The sequence below is a fragment of the Excalfactoria chinensis genome, chromosome 2 (assembly GCF_039878825.1).
Source record: "Excalfactoria chinensis isolate bCotChi1 chromosome 2, bCotChi1.hap2, whole genome shotgun sequence".
Taxonomy (NCBI): domain Eukaryota; kingdom Metazoa; phylum Chordata; class Aves; order Galliformes; family Phasianidae; genus Excalfactoria; species Excalfactoria chinensis.
Window position 1 is genome coordinate 90,435,528 of NC_092826.1, and position 21,044 is coordinate 90,456,571.

General features: G+C 40.8%; 1 protein-coding gene across 1 annotated transcript in view; it reads right to left on the reverse strand.

The window, feature by feature from the left end:
- Window positions 1–21,044, reverse strand: part of ADCY1 (adenylate cyclase 1) — a 147,334-nt gene that overhangs the window by 70,718 nt on the left and 55,572 nt on the right. The window contains exons 3-4 of the mRNA XM_072329806.1: window positions 11,661–11,779; window positions 1,065–1,176 (exon numbers count right to left, since the gene is read on the reverse strand). Coding sequence (XP_072185907.1) covers window positions 1,065–1,176; window positions 11,661–11,779 — 231 coding nt within the window. The remainder of the gene's footprint in view (window positions 1–1,064; window positions 1,177–11,660; window positions 11,780–21,044) is intronic.

The following is a 21,044-nucleotide window of genomic DNA, read 5'->3' on the forward strand; positions in this document are numbered from 1 at the left end:
GTGCAAATTAAGACATAGCACTTGAACAAATTATAATCTAATCTGAGAGAGAATAGGCCTTCCTCAACCCTGGCATCATATCCTCTCCTTTCAGAGTGGAAGTCAAATTCTCCATAGACTTCAGACCTCTCATGGAAGATTAAAAGTGAATTTGGAACACATGGATGCTGCATGATAGACCTGAAGCAGTATGTTCTCTAAGCTGCTGTATAGAGTCAGAAGGTAAGACAGACAATGGAGAAGCATAGTTTACGTAGAGGTGCTACTTGTCAGAAATTAGGGCTCTGAGGACTAGATTAGCAAACAAGATAGAATGAAAGAAGATTTGTTTTCTTCAATGGGAAAACATTTTTAAGTGCAATTTGCTTTGAGAACATCTTTAGGAGCATCTCATTTCTTGAGAAATGCCTGTGGTACTACTAGACTTTAGAACAAAGAACATTTCACTCAAATTCTTTTTCCTTGGGGAATCTGGCACAAATTTAAATGCAGTGGTCAAAACACAAGAATCAGTAATAATATAGACTTACAGAATCACCAAGGTTGGATAAAACCTACAAGATCATCCAGTCCAGCCACCCACCAATCACCAATAGTTCTCACTAAACCATATATTTCAGCACAATGTCCAAACGTTCACCACCTCCAGGGTCATCGACTCCACCGACTGCCTGGGCAGCCCATTCCATTGCCTGCCTGCCCACTGTTTCAGAGAAGTAGTATTTCCTAACATCCAGCCTGAGCCTCCCCTGGCACAGCTTGAAGCCATTCTCTCTAGTCCTATCACCAGTTACATGAGAGAAGAGGCTGACCCGCAGCTCACTACAACCTCCCTTCAGGTAGTTATAGAGAGCAATGAGGTCCCCCCTGAGCCTCCTCTTCTCCAGACAGAACATTCCCAGCTCCTTCAGCCTCTCCTAGTATGGCCTGTGCTCGAGACCCCTCACCAGCTTAGCTGCCCTTTTTTGAACACACTTCAGGGCCTCAATGTCTTACTTGCAGTGAAGGGCTCAAAACTTAAATTAAATTAAATTAACTTAAATTAAAAAAAAAAAAGTACTTACAGTAGCTAACTCATCAAATTTGCCAAAGAGCTCATTTAGCAGCTTCACCAGTTCTTGGGCAGTGCACTGCGATGCCAAACTAGTAAATCCCACAATGTCTGCAAACAAAATGCTGTAAAGAAGGAAGAAAACACAGAGATATCAGTACAAAAGACATCTTCACATTCTCATTACCCTCTTATGGCAAGAATGAGACTCAAAACACAAACTCAACTTACAGAATGCTACCAAAAGCGCTGCTCTGAATAAAGCCAGTAAAGACCTGAAACAGTGAACTAATTAGAGGTTGGTGCTGATATCTATTGTGGACAACAATGAGACTCTCTGCAGTGCCTATATACTTATCTGACTAGTACACAGGACAAAGCACCTCATTCAAGTGCTTCTCCTCCGAACAGTTCAGGAACAAAATTGTTTCTGTTCTTTACAGCTGTGTAGTAATCAGCTTGTTTTATGTCTTCATACAGCTCCACAGCCAAACTGATAAATTTTGCTTGAGGCTTTGTATAGGTGGCTAATATAAAGATGTTAGCGAAGATGATGGTAAATGTACAAAGGTTATATGCAAAGGTTAAACTCACCAGTGTTGATGCCTTAGCTGAAGAAGCTGGGGCAGCCTTCACTGAGGAGCAATCTCCGAGAGATCCTGCCTCAGTGGGGGTCAGCCCTTAAATGAGGTCTTAGAGGAGGTGGAGTCGAGTTCCACCCCTTCCGGGAGCACAGCTACATTACTCTCACCTGTGATCCCACAACTGACCCAACACTTGCCTCAGCTGATTAATCAGAGGTTCAGGCTGTAATTACCAGTCTCCCATACAGGCTTACTGTATACAGTAAGGCATGACCAAGTACTTACATACCTGGTACTTGTATATTGTAACTCTGTGATGTGGTTTTGGTGCTCACCTGTTAGGAGTTGACATCTGTAGTGTCAGTAATAACTTCTCTGAGCTGTGCTACGTCGTTCGGATAAGTGCCCAGATTCTACCAATTCAAAAGTTTAATCTACTTTAATAATCCATACTCATCTGTGATGACAAGACACTTCCAAGGAAAATAAATACTACAGTGATAGAGGGAATAACAGTTCTTGTGTAGATTCTGAACCTCAAGTGAATCTGGAGCTATGATCTTTTTAATTACTTAGACTCCTAAGTAACTCCATAGACTCAAACCCCACTGCAGAAAACTAATATTTTATGCCCCAACACCTAAAGAATAAATGTCAAGCAAGTCTTTCTTTATGCAAATTCCAACAAGTAGTCCCATCCCACATGGCCTAAGTATGCTTGACAGTGTAAAACTTCTCTTACAAACTGAAAATTTAAGTTACACATTACATACTTCTCCTCAACATGCCCTCACTGTTTAGATAAAATAAGAGGTGATAAAAAGTCAGAACTAAGATGTTACTGCTTTCCAGAAACAGTTAAAACAATTACAAAGTCTGAAGTTTCCCTTAAAGCCCATAAGAACAAAACAACAAAAAAGAAAGAAAGAAAGAACAAACAAGCAAAAAAACCACAACACAATACAGCTCCCAGCTCAGCCTATGCTTCCCTCAATTCATTGAACCCAGCTGATAAAATCCCTTCTCTACCAGGGCAGATAAAGTAACAAATCTCAGCACAAAACTGACTAATTCTGAGTTAAAGGGCTTTAATCTACAAACAGTGTCCTTATGTTGCCCTGTTAACCCTGAGGTCACTTTCTCCACTCTCTTCTATTCTGAGTATATTTTTTGAAAGTAATACTTAAGACTGCCTAGGTACAGGGAAACAATAGGTATTTCATTCCTATGCTGTTTAAAAATGACAAAAAGACTTCTTACTATAAAATATTCACATTTACCCAGCTTTACTGCTCCATGACTTTGCAGTCATGAAATTGAACCAGATAAATCACAAATCATCTTCCTAAATTAACTGAGGATTTAAAAAGGTATTGAAATATGCATTGAGATCTTTCACACTGATTTATGTTCAGCACTCTGCTGTGTTACATCTTAACCCTTGCTCAGTCTACATTTTAACTTATTCTACATTTTTGTTTCAATTTACATGGCAGTCTGGATGTGTTTTTGTTTTTTTTTTTTCTTCTCTTGTTTTTGTTTGTTTTTCTTAACCACATTAAATTAACAAAAGTATCTCCCATGGAACCAACAATGTCCACTTGCAAAGGTAAGCACTAGGAATCTTTTTAGACTTTTAAAGTAAAAAGAATCTGTTATCCGCTTTCAAGGTGTTTATAAGTGGAAAAAACAACAACAACAACAACAACAACAAAAAACAGTCATAACACATACACATAGAATCTTTTTTTTTTTTTTATATTATTATTATTTATTTTTTTTTAGTTGAAAGAGATGTTAAAGATCATCTAGTTTCAACTCTTCTGCTATTGTCAGGTGCACCCCCAAAAAGATCAGACTGTCCAGAGTCCCATCCAACATGGCCTTGAATGCCTCCAAGGGATGGTGCATCTACAACTTTTCTGGACAACCTGTTTCAATGCTTTATCATCCTCTGAGTAAAGAATTTTCTCCTGATATCTAATCTAAATCTCTCCTTTTTAAATTTAAAGCTATTACTCCTAGTTCTATAACTATATTTCCTGATAATGACTCTCTCTTCAGCTTTCCTAGGGCCCTATAGGTACTGAAAACCACAAGATCTCCTTGAAGCCTGTACTCCTCCAAACTGAACAATTTCAACTCTCACATACTTCCTTAGTAGGAGAGGTACTCCAGCCCTCTGATATCCTCATGGCCTCTTCTGGACCTGCTCCAACAGTTTCAAGTCCTTCTTTTGCTGGGGTCCCCAGAGCTGAATGCAGTACTGCAGGTAGGACCTCATGAGAGCCAAGAGTCATGTCCCTCAGTCTGTGGGTCAAGTTTCTTTTGATGCAGCCTGGAATATGATTCAGAAGGTGGAGACGGGGGGAGCGATGGCTCTTCTCCTACAAGTGAAGATCAGGTTGGCAACTGCCTGAGAAACCTGAACATTCATAAACCTATGGGTCCCCATTAGATGCATCCCAGAGTCTTGAGCGAATTTGTTGACAGAGTCACCAATCCACTCTCAGTGATATTTGAAACATTATGGTGGTCAGGTGAAGTCTTTGATGACTGGAAAAAAAGGCAGTGTAGTAATCATTTTTAAGAAGGGTAGAAAGTATGACCCAGAGAACTACCAGCTTGTTAACCTCACCTCAGTTCTGGAATATATCATGGAGCAGATCCTCCTGGAAGGTATGCTAAGGCACATGGAAGAAGAGGAGGAGATATGAAATGAACAGCATAGATACACCTGTGGCAGGTCCTGCCTGACTGAACTTGTCTCTTTTTATGATGGCATAACTGCATCAGCGGGCAAAGACTCACTGGTGTCATCTATCTGGACTTCAGTAAGGCTCTTGACACAGTCCCCTATGACATCCTTTTCTCCCATTTGGAAAGACAGCTATGATGGAATTACTGTTTGATGGATGAGGAATGGGTTGTGAGATTATGGTGCCATCCTTAGTGTCCTGTCACAGTCACCAGAGTAAAGAGATCATTGCCTGTTCCTCTTTTTCCCTTTGTGAGGAAGCTGTAGGCCACCATGTAGGCCTCCCATCAGTCTCCTCTTCTCTAGGCTGAACAAATTAATGGATTTCAGCTGGTCCTCATACATAGCACCCCCTTCACCATCTTCCTAGCCCTCCTTTGGATGCACTTTAATAGCTTTACATTCCCCCAAATTGTGACAAAGACCATCAAATCTTCAAGATCACTGAATAATATTCAGTTACGTCAGATATTTTGTGCAAAACAAAGCAGCAGAACTGGACTGAAGAACATGTTGATAAAGGACTGATTTTCACCAGATTATGACAGTCCTTTTTGACCTCTATTTTGGGAAGTTTCCATAGTTTCTGCAGTTTCCGTTTGAATCATGGTCTTTTACATAGTGAAAATGGGAGATAATGAAGTTTATCTGGGAAAAATCTTGTTCCTTCCTGCTCTGGTACAAATGCATTTAGAGGCTTGGTATGCTTTTCTTGTACTATTATCTTACTTCCAGGTGTAAGAAAAACTTGAGGCTACTGATCTTTCTCTTTTCACATGCAGCTTCTGCTGAATAGAAAACTTACTTGCATTTTGAAAGTTAAGTTAATGAACTGTGATAGAGGGGAAGGAGCAATTTTTTCTGTACATTGCACTTCATTTGAAAAAAAAATTTTTTTAAAAAGGCATAACCATCACACAACACTGCATTAGTAGAAATCAAGTGAGAGAAAAGAAAAAAAAATGTAAGTAAAGGTGACTAAGAATTCATTTAAACAAAATTCTAATATTGAAGCAACTCATTTTAAAATGAAAATTCTAAATGAAAAATAATGAATTACAGGGTAAGAAAATAAATCTATCAAGTGGTCAAACAACATTTCAGATTCTGGGCTTTTAGTATTTCTTTCTGCAAAGGTCAAGCATTATGTGTGAATGTTGTAAAGACAAGAATCTGCTTTTATTAGAACTTAATTATAAAAGTTCAAGCATGGTGATTGAAGGAGTACAAAGCCTTCAAGCTTTTATCCTCTTCTCTTTTGACACTCTTGATACTATTTATTGTTGATCAGGAAACTCCCTAAGACTCAAGCTCCAGTGATAGAAAACAGACATTCTTTAAAAGCACTGCGGGATGCATGGGGATAATCCTAACATGTATAGCTTAAACAAAAGGTCTTCAGTTAATATACGTTACTTGTGTTATATATGCAGATATTTTCCAAGAAGTATGTTATGTATTCAATGACTGATTCTAAGCAGGGTCACCTATTTCCTTGTTACAAAGGCTCTGTAGAACTTCCTTATCTCCTTGGTTCAGAGATGCAGCTCTGTTATCTAAACAAATGGTGGATGTAAGGGAAACAGTTGATCACAGCCTGAACCTCTGATTACCCATCTGAGGCAAGCGATGAGTCAGCTGCAGGAGCACAGGTGAAGTAATTCAGCTGTGCTCCTGGAAGGGGTGGAGCCTGACTCCACCCCTCCCAGATCCCATTTAAGGGCTGACTACCACTAAGGTAGCATCTCTTTCTGGAGATTGCTCTTTTGTGGAGTTCTTGTGGTGAGTCTTGGCATTGGTGAGCACCTGTCTTGAAGGTCTCAGAGCTGGTGAGTCCTTTTCCTTAGTTATTCCCTGATTATTTATTTCTAACTATATTACAACTTTATTTGTGCTATCCTAACTGTATATTATACTTGTATTTTTTCCACTGTATAGTGGAGTAGTAGTATCCACCAATGAACACTAGCACGCTTAATAATATTGTTACAACTTGTATTGCTGCCAGTAAAATAATATAACAGACTTTATCCAAGTTGCAAATTTTTATGTCTGCCTCATCAGGCATTTTCAATTTGCTACATATGTGTCATGGTTTTGCAATTTTGTAATTTTGCTATCAGTATTCCACATCATAACATCATGTTAAGCATAGATAATTTTGACGAATCTGCTGCTCACAGAAAGAAGACTACATGTCCCAGGGAGCACCACGGTCAGTCATATGACCAGGACTATATAATCTCACTTCAGTGCTGGACTCGCTCTCTCGGATCCTGCCAGCCATGGGGGAGTGTATGGAAGCGTTCCAGCCGTTTCGCCTAGAGTTACAGTAGGCCTCTCGGTTTCGGGACTCACTCTCTCTTATTTTACTTGATTTGTTAGCCTTAATTCCAATTATATTGCATTATATTGTGTTATTCTGTATTCCGATATAGTATTTAGTAAAATAGTGTGCCTCCTTAGATCGCTGCCGCTGTATTTATTTTCTCTTTCCTTGTTTTCTTTTCCTTTTGGGATAGCGGCCCTGCAGGCCGTCTATACCCCTGTCATGGGTGCCGGTAGATTTTAGGGTAACCTGTGACAATATGATCAATTTGGAGGAGGAAAGAATCCCTCCAACTACTGTTGTTTCTGAGGCTCTTAATGCATTCTTTTGATCCTACTATCAACTGTGTATGGAGCCATCTATCCAGTGCTCTTCTGTGGAGTATATTCATTGACAGTCTCTTTTTAAGTTTTAATCTGCCTCTTCACTACACTGAAATATTCAACTGATATTAAAGGTGGTTAATGATTTCTGCCACAAGAAAAAAAATAAAACCCTGTGTGAATGAATAATTCTGCACATGAAAGATCTAGTACTTGAAAACATTTTTCCTTTTTAATTTTAGGTGGCAGAAATTAATGTGTTGGTTGTGGTTCCTTTTCTTTTACTTTTTAAAGAGGAAAAAAAAAAAGAGAGAGAGAAAAATCATACAGTTTACTAATTTCATGCCTACCTCTTCTAGTCTGTCTTTCTGGAAGGTTATGTTCTTACAGACCCAGTTATTTGTCAGAAAAAAAGAAAGGATTACAATTAAAAAAAAAAGTCAATTTTCTGTTTTCCAGTTAGTAGCTTCAATGTTTGAACTCCAAGAACTTAGAAATATAGAGGGGCTCTTCAATTGTTATTTTTCTAGACTGAGTGGTATGAAAAGAGCAAGTTAGGAGAATACAAGGATGGTCCCTTAGCTCAGGCCGGATCAACTGCTACTCCTCATAAGGAAAAAAGGTTGTTTCCATTTCCCTTAAAAGGAACATTGGTTTGTTTAGCTATAGGGATTAATACATTAGTTTTAGAATCCATATATTAGTTTAACAAAAGGGATCCATAAGTTCTAAGGCCTTCCATTTTTACTTTAGTGAGTAAATAGTCTTGTTTTCCTCAATAATTTTGCACTGGGGACCTAATGGAATACCATTGTCTTTTGCCTCAAAGTGCGCAAAGACATTTTCTCAGGTTCCACGTATATTGTCTTCAAAAAGCAGCTCAACGTGGCCTAATAAGAAATGGAAATCTTCCAAACTGGGGAAAAGTGGATGAAAGCCAGCCAAAGGTTTCAGTGATGAAGTTAATGGTGAAAAAAAGTGGAAGAAGCAGATGGGCACATGACCACCCTAAATGCCACTGAGCATGATCAAATAGACATTGGTGTATATCTATGAGTCCTAGAAAAGGAATGTATATGTATGCCAATATACTACGTATGTACTAACTATTCAGATGTAGAACCTGAACTCTGAGAGTGTGCACTTGCTTGTCAGGTTACCTAGTGTGCATCATGATGAATAAAGATACACTGCTTCCTAGTTCCCATTGGATTTAGAGAGTTTTTGTATGACAAAGTCCACATCTTGTTACTGGCCCTTCATGAAGGGATTCTACAGAACAGTCCTAAACATTGGTGTGAGGGTGGCATGTGCAGGGAGTTTCCTCTGCATCATTCAAATATGTAGAGTTAAAGCTCCCAGGGTAAAACAGGTCCACTGGGACCAGCTAGCAGAATCTTGCTAGTGCACTCTTCCCCATCTTTTCTTTTACTGAATTCAGTGGTTGCATTTTTAGCATAAGAAATTATATAGTTTTGTGTAACAATGATAGTTTCACATATCTTCTCTCTGAAAATATTTTCTTTCATATTAAAATCTCATAATACCTTCCTAATGTCAGAAAATAAATTCACCTCTCCAGATAGGTGTTAGATCTTGAACTTTATGAACTTCACATAGAAGAAGTGAGTAATCTGCAAGAGTGTTACAAATTATATGAAATACCATTTCATTCAGGAAAAAAGGGCATTCTTGAGGTTAAACTTCAAAAAGTCTTCAGTGCAACAGTGAACTCAATCATTATAATCAAAGAGTTCAACTGCAAAGTAAGGCAGTTTAAGAAGACTTCTAACTCTGTGGTAAACATAAAGATCTGCTGTGCTTGTAAATTACAAAAGTATGTTGTGATTTAACCCAGAAAACTGCTAAGTACCGCATAGCCTTTTCCTCGTTCTTGCAGCAAGATAGGAGTGGGGAATAAATAAAAGGACCATGTAGGGTGAGATGAAAACTATTTGTTAAGACAGAAAAGGAATAGAGGAAAAAACAATAGTAATTGTGTATATAATATATATATTCAAAACAAGCAGTGCATAGTGCAACTGCCACCCATTGTCCAATACCAAATTGATCACTGAGCAGCAGCTGCTCCTGAAGCCATCTCCCCACAGTTTCATATTTTTTTTCACAATATGTATGAAATATCCTTGTGGCTAGTTTAGATTAGCTGTACTCATTCTGTCCCCTCCCAACTCCTTGTTCCCCCATAGTCCTCATCACTGGCAGGATAGTATGAGAAGCTGAAAAACTGAAATATTCTTGGCTCTGTAAAACACTGTTCAGCAATAACTAAAACATTGGTGTGTTATCAACATCCTTTTTTCCTAAAGCTCTGTCCCAGCTGAAACCAGGACAGTGAACTAACAAAGACAACATAGGACTGCACTGAGCCTGAATATAAATGCAACCAACAGCCTACATTTGTATTTCATAGCATTATGATGGCATAACCAGACACAAGTTTTTACAGGTATATGAGCAATGTAATCACCAGAGGGACAAAAACAGTAGAAGGTGGCACCCAAGAAACCAGAATCTGGCAGAGAGCAGACAAAATTAGCATAAGTGACTAAAATAGGCAGGCCATAACCTAGAGAAAGAAGATTGGCAAGAAGAAAAAGGGCAGTTGTAAGGGAAACTGTTGATCACAGCCTGAACCTCTGATTAACCACCTGAGGCAAGCAATGAGTCAATTGTGGGAGTACAGGTGAAGGTAATTCAGCTGTGCTCTCAGAAAGGGTGGAGCTTGATTCCACCTCTCCCAGATTTAATTTAAGGTCTGACCACCACTACGGTAGTATCTCTTTCTGGAGATTGCTCCTTTGTTCTTGCAGTGAGCTTTGACATTAGCAAGCACCCATCTTGACTGAAGGCCTCAGAGTTGATGAGTCTTTTCCTTAGCTACCCTCTGGCTATTTACAACTATACTTGTATTATTCTAACTATACAGACAGTCAACATTGGCAGGGGGATAACAGCTTAAAAGCAAGAAAAATAAACAAGAAAAACAGAGAAGAAAGTAGACAGTTGAAGTTCACTTTCTGGTCTTGAATTCTCTCCTTGAGGGGCTCACAACCCTGACAATCTTGATTTTTGGCAAGTGAGAATTACCAAAGATCATGAACAACAATGTTAACTTTACAGCAAGAACTCTGGGGCATCTATATACTGACAACTAACTTTAAGTTGCTTCTTAGAGTCAAGAGTGTTTTTTTGTTGGTTTTTTTTTGTTTTGTTTTTTGTGTTTTTTTTGTGTTTTTTTTTTTTTTTTTTTTTTTTTTTAATATGTAGTGATGATCAACTTTATTTAGGATTTAACCACTGGAAAGAAGCACGTTGTTAATTAATAAATTCAGTAATGCAACCTAAAGAAACAGTGTAAGACTGCATTAGGGGAGGGTCAAGATGTTTATTAGTAAGAGGTTCTTAATCAGAGGATTGCTTGGCTCTGGAACAGTTCCCAAGGGCAGTAGTCGTGGTACTAACCTGATGGAGTGATGAAATATTTGGGCAGTGTGCTCATACTTAAGGTGTGAATTTTGAGTGATCTTGTGAGGACCCAGTAGCAGGACTCAATAACAATATTTTGTGATTTTATGATTAGCTTACAGTGTAAAACTGATCCAATTTGTCAGTCTTCTAAGCACACTCAATACAGCAACCTCTGTTTCTGTGACTTCCAAAATTCTGGTTACAGCAACTTAGTTTCTAAGAAGAGGTCTTTTCAAATACTAGAGTCAGCTAAATGGGAGGTAGGCTGAAACCAAAGAGTAGGAAAACATATCTCAGGAAAAGGGAGAGGAGAACTTACATAGTTGGCTCTTTAGCCACATGGGCACATAGTGAAAATGGAGGAAAGTTCTGTGACATCTCTTATTGGGACTGTATCTTACTCAATGCAAGGATGGTATAAGTCTCTTTGAAACTGTTTCTGGTGTGGAAAAAATGTAAGTAGAAACAGTATCATAAAACTACACCATTTAGATAAACCCTTTAAGGAATGAGTTTGGAAGAGCCAAAGAGAACAGAAAATGAGAATTCACTTTAACCACAAGCAACATGAATGTGGTCATTTGTACAACTGTTATGTAGCTCTTGTTAGTGAACAAGTGCAAGAAGTAGAATTGGGCCTTGGTCAGTAACCTGCCCTGAGGAGGAATGTTTGTATGATGGGGATGGACATACGTGTTCTTAAATTTGCCATGATATTTTCTGTTGGAAAAACTGTATTGGAAAAACTGTATTGGAAAAACTGTATTGGAAAAACTATTGGACAGAAAGTAATCTATCTTATTATCAGAAAACAAAATAAAACCATATATTTTTTACCATGGAAAATAAATTCTCTTATTCACTCAAAATGTGATGCAGTACAAAAAGAATGATCATTTCTTTGAAGTTTCCTACCTACCAGCATTAATATTCAAAACTACTTAAGTCAACTTATCTTCTGAGTCTCTTAAGTCTTCCTGGTGGATCTATTCTCACCTTGACTATATACAACAAATCACAGTACTGATTGTCTATTATATTCTAAAACCTGACGACAAGTGCACATCGCTGTATTTGTTCTGAACGTTGTTTGAAATTACTTCACAGGTGATATAAATCCTACCTAACATTGTCATGCCTTTGAATGTAAATCTTGTGGAAAATCCTTTCAGGAGGCTTCAAAAAATCTTCCTTCATTTCCATTGCAACATTCCTAGGCAAAAGACTCATCAAGAGACGTTCCTGGAAGAACAAAACAACACCATCAGCTTTGTGCTACAGAAAATTGCTCATTATTCAACAGTATTAAACTAGCAAACTAGACAATCTTTTCCTAGTGTAGTATTCCTGAGAAAATTATCTGCATAAATAGATAAAAAATATGATTTTTTTTTTCAAACTTCTGCAGTGTCTTCCTTCTCTTTCATATTTCTGAATTTAAGAGAGAAAGAAAAAAAAACAATAACAAAAATGCCCAATATTACACAGAAATTGAAGAGGTGGCTACAAATCAGGTAGTTTTCATTAACATTATAACGCTAATAGTAAAAAAATTAACTCTTGTAGAATGTATCTATCTGATAAAAAAGAAAAAATCCAGGATCATTTGCTTGTCCTTTTCTGCCCTACTTCTGAATCTAATGAAAATGTTGCATTACGAGTGCTGTGGCAGTTGGTTATTAAGCAGGAGGAATGGATGATAGATTTATTCATGCAGTGCGAATCAGAGGAACAATGATAAGGGTGCAGTTTTAATCACATCTTATCTATCATAGCAATGACTATTCCAGACAGCTCAGTAATGGAATACATTGGTATTAGTCACTGGTTAAATAAATCTCTGCTTACTATATGCTCAGCACTGGAACAGGCTGCCCAGGGAGGTGGTGGAGTCTCCTTCTCTGGAGTCTCCTTCTCTGGAGATATCCAAGACCTGCCTGGATACCTACCTGTGTGATGTGGTGTAGGGAACCTGCATTGGCAGGGGGGTTGGACTCGATGATCTCTAGAGGTCCCTTCCAACTCCTACAATTCTGTGATTGTGATCTTCTTATTTGAATGACATTAAATAAGAAGCAATAACACAGAAGAGGATATCTGCAGGGTGTTGTATTGCTCACATGTACATTCACCACTTAGAAATTTCTAGTAATACTTCAGAGGTTTCTAGTTTTACAGTTTCTTCTGGAAGATGGCAGATTGAATATTTGTCACAAAGGAATAAGTTAAACTCTAGAGAACTGCCACAGTCAGTAATTTAGGATTACTTCTTCATTTCAGTCCCTACTGGTAAGACTACCTGTCAGAAATCCCAGACCATAGAAGTAAAAGAGAGTTTGGGGAAAGGAAGACTTCCACTTAGTTGAGGAGAATCTTGTTAGAGACTGTCTAGGCAAAATCAATTGCACACAAACCCATGGGCCCCAAAGAGTGCTGAGAGAGCTTGCTGAAATTATTGCTGAGTCACCCTCTATCATTTTTGAAAAATCCTGGAGAGTGGAGGAGGTGCTTGAAGACTGGAGTGCAGCCATTCTCACTCAAAAACTTTAAGAAGTATCCAGGCAACTACAAGCCAGTCAGTCTCACTTCTATCCTTGTGAAGGTTATGGAGCAATTTATATACTGAATGTAATCACCAAGCAAGTGAATAGTCAAAATGCATTCACTAAGGGAAAATCATTCTTGACTATCCAGGTAGCCTTCTGTGATATTACTGACTGGGTAGGTGAGGGAGTAGATGTTATATACCTTGCCTTCAGTAAGGCTTTGACACTGTTTCCCACAAAATACTTCTACAGAAGTTTAGAAAGTATGGGATAGATGAGTGGAGAATGATGTAGATTGAGAACTGGTTGACTGACAGAGCTCAGAATGTTGTGATCAATGACTGGGTCCAGTTGGAGGCCTGTAACTAGTGGTGTTGCCCAGAGGTTGGTATTGGGCCTGGTCTTGTTCATTGGTGACCTTGAAAGTCTCAAGAGGATTGACTTTGGAGTGGAGGCTCACACTGAGGGATTCTTCACAGAGGCAAAACTGAAAGAAAATCACGGAAAACTGTGCAAAAAGAGGCGCAGGGAGGAGCAAGGAAACCCACAATTCCTGTGAGAAGAGCAGAGCCTAGAGCAGTGGCAGTTCTAATGTAGTGTGGGTGGAGCTGGGAGTGATGGCAGCCAACCCCTTGTGCCTACAAAGGTTCTTCCCAGGGTGTGCAGCTACCAGGAACATAGCAAACAGGATGGACAAACAGGGTATGCCATGGCAGTTTGTGCAACAGTTCATGCAGGCAGGTTGAGCAGGGATGGTTCAGCATCCTACTGAAATTAACACATTGATCACCTGTTGCAAAAACCAGGCTGAGGCAGCGACTCAGATGCAGCGATCACAACCCATCTAAGCTGATGTTTGTACCTGGATGAACCTCCCAGGGAGTTAAAGAGTTGCCCAGATCTCTGGATGTGGGGATGTCCAGAACATGGAAGTCATCCAAGGGACTGAAGTAAGTGGAGTGTATCATGGGTGCAAATGCATCCAGCTTGATGATCTTTTTGAGTAGGTGACCAAGATCACAGAATCACAGAATTGTAGGGGTTGGAAGGGACCTCTAGAGATCATGGAGTCCAACCCCCCTGCCAAAGCAGACTCCCTACAACACGTCACACAGGTAGGCGTCCAGGTGGGTCTTGAATATCTCCAGAGAAGGAGACTCCACCACCTCCCTGGGCAGCCTGTTCCAGTGCTCCGTCACCCTCACCATAAAGAAGTTCTTGCGCACATTCGTGCGGAACGTCCTATGCCGAAGTTTCAGCCCATTTCCCCTAGTCCTGTCCCCACGCACTACTGAAAAGAGACCAGCCTCGCCACTATGGCTCCCACACTTCAGATATTTATAAACCTGGATCAAGTCCCCTCTCAGCCTTCTTTTCTCAAGGCTAAACAGACCCAGTTCCCTAAGTCTCTCCTCATAGGGGAGATGCTCCAGGCCCTTCACCATCTTTGTGGCTCTCCGCTGGACTCTTTCCAAGAGATCCCTGTCTTTTTTGTACTGGGGAGCCCAGAACTGGATACAATATTCCAGATGAGGCCTCACCAGGGAAGAGTAGAGAGGGAGGATCACCTCCCTCGACCTGCTGGCCACGCTCTTTTTAATGCACCCCAGTATGCCATTGGCCTTTTTGGCTACAAGGGCACACTGCTGGCTCATGGCCAGCCTGTCGTCCACCAGGACGCCCAGGTCCCTCTAAGCAGAGCTCCTCTCCAGCAGGTCTTCCCCCAGACTGTACTGGTGCATGCAATTATTTCTACCTAGGTGCAAGACTCTACACTTGCTTTTGTTAAACCTCATCCGGTTTCTTACTGCCCAGCTCTCCGGCCTGTCCAGGTCTTGCTGAATGGCAGCACAGCCTTCAGGTGTGTCAGCCAATCCTCCCATGTAAGAGCAAGTCAGCAGGCTGAGACGTACCCAGCAGTTGTAGAGAGACACTGACACCTGATAGAATGCAGAGGCATGGGCAGACTGACAACCCAGTCTTAGGTACAAGCAAGGGGAAGAAAGTAAATAGGTTTCAACCTAACAGGGCAAATACGTGCAGGATGAGGAAGACTGGACCCTTGTCTCTACTCTTGGCAAAAGGAGAAGCCTCCCAATTCCTACTAGCCAACAGACATGGGAAGAAAGGGGAGAATGCATTAAAGAAGGCTCAACTGAGAATCTAAGTCATAACCAGTGCCAGTAGAAAAATATAGTGCCTTAGTAATTGGAGAATTAGTGCTGAGGGGCACTGAGGCACCCATCTTCCACCTGGATCATCTTTATAGAGAGGTTTACTTCCCACATTTGGGACATCAGGAAGTGGATAACATAATAAAGCCTGAGGACTACCATCCAATCCTGATCTTTCAAGCTGGGTCACATAAGGTTGCAACTAGGAAATTAAAAAACATCAAAAAAAGCTTTATGACACTTGGGAATATGCTGAGGAGATACAGATAGGAGGTAGTGTTCTCCTCAGTCCTCCTGGGAATAAAGCAGAATGTGGAGAACAAGCCAGCTGAGTGAAGGCTGTGTGAATAGTGTCACATTTAGGGCTTTGGTTTCTGTGATCTAGGGCAAACCTTCAATAAACTGGGAAGGCTGACATGAGATGGGACACAACTGGCCAGGAGGAGCAAGAAAATACTAGGCAGCAAGATGGCTGGGCTCATGACCAGGATTTTAAAAGTAGATTTGATAGGGGAAAAGGATGTACAGAATGAATGACAGAGAACAGTTAGGGAACACTGTCAGTTTAGGAAGCAATGGGGGAAAAATCCTCATATTTGTGCCAGAGGTTTCTGGTAGGTCTCCTTCAAGAAGACAATGCTGAAAAAGCCCAGCTGAAATGCCTCTTTACCAATGCAAGTAGCATGGGATATACATAGGAGGAACTGGAAACAATGGTGAAACTGGAAAACTATGATCTTATTACTATCAAGGAAATGTAGTGGAATAACTCATGTAAGTGGAATACTATAATTGAGTGTTACAAGTAGGCAAGGTAGGAGGGATGAGAAGGTTGCCTTCTATGTTAAGAAGCAGATAGACTGTGAAGAGCTGCCTTTCAGAAATAGTCATGAACAGATTGAGAGATGGTGGGTTAAAATTAGGAACTGGACATCTGATGATTGGGATCTACTACAGGCTTCCTGATTAAGGAGAATCTGTTGACAAGGCCTTCTTGCTTCCACTGTTGGCTTGCTATACAGGCTCTCATCCTTATGGTTTCAGCCACCCATATATCTGCTGAAAACAACACAGAAAGCTGCAAGGATTGCAGGAGACTCTTGGAGTCCATTGATGATAGCTTTCTGGTTGAGGTATTGAACAGACCCACTAGAGATGAAGTATAGGTGGACCTGGTGCTCCCTAGCACAGAGGAGACAAAGTGTTTAAGAGGCAACCTAGGATCAGTGAGAATGTCCTAGTTGAGTTCATGATCTTAAGGAATGTAAACCTGGCAAAAAGTGGAATCAGAACCATGACCTTCAGGACAGCATACATCAGTCTTTAAAGTACGTTCCATGACATGCCCTGAGAAAGCCTCCTTATGGACGAAGGAACAGAACAGAGCAGGCAAAACTTTAAGGATGTCTTTACGAGAGCACAAGAGCTCTCCATTCCCCAGAATAATAAGTCAGGCAGATGAAGCAGAAAATCACCATGGCTGAGCAAGGATCTGTTGGTCAAACTGCAGTGAAAAAAGAAAAGTATAAGCAGGGATGAGTGGCCTGAGAAGAATATAGGAATGCTGTTCACATGTGCAGGCATGGGATCAGGAAAAGCAAGGCGCAGATGGAACTGAACTTGGTGAGAGATGTGAAAAGAAATAAGTGTTTCTTCAGATACACAGGGCAAAAAGAAACAAACAAAGCAGAGTGTACCCCCTCTGATAAATGGAAAGGGAGAGCTGGCCTCCCCAGACATGGAGAAGACTGAGGTACTTAAAAAGATATTTCCTCTGACCTTCTTTGCCAGTCAGGCTTCCCATGCCTCTTGTGTCCCTAAACTTCGAAGCAGGGGAGCAAAATCACTCTCAGTGTACAAGTTGAGCAAGTCTATGTCCAGCTCCTGTGAAGGAATGCATACACTCCTATGGGGCCCAATGACATGCATCCCAGAGTTATGAAAGAAATGGCTGATGTTGTTACCAAGATGTCTCCTCTGCATTTTAAAAATTCACAGCAAAGTCCCCTGTGCCTGGAAAGAGGGAAACATCACTTCCATTTTTAAGAAAGAAATAAAGGAAGATTCAGGGAACTACAGACTGGTAAGCCTCACATCTGTGCCTTGGAAGATCATGGAGCAGATTCTCCAGAAAAAGATATTATGGCACATATGACATGAGGAGGTGACCTGAGACAGCTAACATGGCTTCACCAAGGGCAGATCGTAGCTTACCAGTCTGGTGGCCTTCTATTATGGCATCAGTGGGCAAAGAAAAGGTAAGCAGTCATCTACCTGGACTTGTGCAAGGTCTTTGACACAGTCCACACCACATTCTTACCTCTAAATTGGAGAAATATGGATTTGAAGGCTCGAATATTTAATGGATAAAGAATTGGTTGGATGGTCATAGCCAGAGGGTTGTTGTCAGTGACTCCATTTCTAGGTGGAGGCCAGTCATGAGTGATGTCTCCCAGGGGTTCAGCTTGGGACAGGTGCTCTTCAACATTTTCATCAATGGCACAGACAGTAGGGTTAAGTGTATGCTCAGAAAGTTTGCAGTTGATGCAGGAGAAGGAAGGGATGCCATCCAGAGGACCTCAGCAGGCTCAAGAGCTGGGCACATGAGAATATAATGAGGTTCAACAAGGTCAAATGCAAGTTGTTGAACTTGGGTGAGGGCCAGTCTTAGATATGTCTATAGGATGAGAGAAGGAATCATTAGAGCAGCCTTGCAAAGAAGGAGAATTGGGCAGAGAGCAAATTGATCAAGTTCAACAAGAGCAAATGTCAGAGATGGAGAGGTCAGCCTGGCCTTGCCAAATGCTGACTCACTGATAATGAGGCTCTGGAAAAGAGACAGAAGGTCTGAATAAATAGGGGTGTTTTGTACCAAGGCATAAGATAAGCTCTCTGCTTGTTATGGAACTTGCTTGCTTTCTAGCCAATTGATTGTTAGTGGAAATGTACTGAATGTGTGTGTTAGAATGTAAAAGGCTTGCTTAGAAAAATAAGCACAGATACGTATAATAGGGATACACAAGATTATCATCATAGCAATAAATAAATCTTTCTGGCATGAGAACCCTGTGTTGTGTTGCTAACTCACAACTGGCACCCAAACAGGGATTGCACACAAGGACCACAAACAGGGACCATGAACAGAGACACAAGCAGGCCTGACTTGAAGACTGACTGGTCTGGATAAACAAGTTGAGATAAATGTGACAGGTGTTGAGAAAAACATGGAACGCATTGAGACAAATGTGGAAGGCACTGAAATAAATGCAGAGTGTGCTAAACGCATTGAGAAAAATGTGGCAGAAGTTGAGAAAAACATAGAAATCCTGTACAGGAGAGCATTGAGACAAATGCAGCAGACCAAGGATTCATCATTCCTAACTGCTTTAATTGCCTTTCTCTGGACAAAGGTAAGTGTGTGCACTATGGGGAACAAAATAACCTCTGAACAGAAAAGTGTCCTAGTTACTTTTCAATCTATCCTTAAACGATGGGGACTGTCAGTATCCTCCCATGATCTGCAGCAAATGCTTGCATGGGCCACCAGGAAGGATCCCTCCATCACCAGTCAGACAGTTCATGATACAGAGACTTGGGAAGGGATCGGGTGAAACTGTGGGACGCATCCGCTAAAGGTGATATGTTGACGTCCAGGTTGCATGAAACCTGGAGATAAAATTTTGAAGCTTTAAAAAGTCATGTGGGCTCGTCAGTCACCCCCAGTTTGCCTGAGAATGAAGGAGCTGTAAGCTCCTCCTCAGATTCACCTACTGTGCCAGCAACTCCCTCATTACCATAGCCATGGAGGTGGCTCACCACCTCCCCTCCTGAGGGCCTCAACAATCCCTTTGATCCTGGTGGTGGACCAGTGGCACCTATCCCGAGAATTGCTGCAGTTAAATATTGTTGTTCAAGAACAACTTGTGGCCAGACAAATAGTGCCAGTTACAAGCCCATGGAATTCCCCTGTGTTAGTGATCAAGAAATGATCAGGGAGATGGAGAATATTACATGATCTCAGAAAGATAAATGCTATTATTGAAAATAGATATGGGTTCTTGCCTTCCCCCACTATGCTTCCACAGTCATGGTTGCTTATAGTAATAGACTTAAAAGACTATTTTTTAACATCCCACTGTGCTCTGATGATACACCATATTTTGCATTTTTTGTTCCCTCAGTTAACAGTGGGGAATCCCATCGTTGATAACATTGGACTGTGTTACCTCAGGGCATGAAGAACAGCCTGACCATTTGTCAACAATTTGTTACTGGTGTTTTATCTCCTGTACTCCAAATCCCCTCTTCAGATTACTGAAAGGAGATCCAGACTTATCATCACCACAACATTTGACACCAGCAGCAACAGCAGTGATGAATACTGCCATCTCAAAGATGACCTGGCAACCATTGTGGAACTGTTGGGTTCAGTTAAAATGGATTATTTTTATATTTTAACTATAGTGGAAAGAATCAATCATTAGTTCACTGCATTAATTCTAGCTTAGCTGCTTATAGAAATAACTCCACTTGGTGTAATTAAGCCTGGGAGTGTGGATACAGTATGTGTTAAAAATAGGGTTAGTTTTTGCTTTTCTTGGTGTTTAGTTTGCATTCCTTGCTTATTACAGTATGTTCAGAAGTGATACAAGATTCTTTAAATCTTGCTTTTTTCATTAGTAAAGAAGGGGGAGATGTGGGAGATGGAGAGGTCAGCTTGGCCTCGCCAAATGCTGACTCGCTGATAATGAGGCTCTGAAAAGGAGACAAAAGGTCTGAATAAACAGAGTTGTTTTGTACCAAGGCATAAGATAAGCTCTCTGATTGTTATGGAACTTGCTTGCTTTCTAGCCAATGGATTGTTAGTGGAAATGTACTAAATGCATGTGTTAGAATATATAAGGCTTGCTTAGAAGAATAAGTATAGATATATATGTGATAGGGATATGCAAGATGATGCAGAAACACATCATGATCATCACAGCAATAAAGAAATCTTCCTGACATGAGAATCCTGTATTGTGTTGCTAACTCACAACAAGCAAACAGGGTCTTCTATCAGGGGAGAAATAGCTACATGCACCTGTACAGGTTAGTGGTTGATCTACTGGAAAGGAGCTCTGAGGAGAAGGACTTAGGGGTCTTGGTGGACAACAGGTTGACCATGAACCAACAGATTGCCCTTGTGGCCAAGAATGCCAATGGAATCCTAGGGTGCACCAAGAAAAGTGTAGCTAGCAGGCAAAGGGAGATGATCCTTTCCCTCTACTCTGCTCTGGTGAGGCCACACCAGAAATACTGCGTCCATTTCCAGACTCCTCAGTTCAAAAAAGACACGGATCTTCTAGAGAGAGTCCAGTGCAGGGCCACCTGTCTGAGGAAAGTCTGAGAGACCTGGAACTCTCCAGCCAGAAGAAGAGAAGACTGAGCTGAAATGGGGTTTTGATCACTGTTCAATAAATATCTAAAGTGTGACAGTCAAATGGATGAGGCCAAACTCTTTATAGTGACATACAGCAACAAGGGGCAACAGGCAAAAACTGCAACAGCAGAAGTCTCATACAAGCATAAGGAAAACTTCTTTACTGAGAGGGTGACAAAGTACTGGAACAGGCTGCCCAGAGAGGTTGTGGGATCTCCTTTTCTAGAGATACTCAAGACCTACCTGGATGCCTCAGCATGTAACTAACTATAGGGAACCTGCTTTATCAGGATAGATCAGGATAGTTGGATTAGACAGCTCCCAGCAATCTCTTCCAACCCCTATGATAACTGTTCCTTCATGCT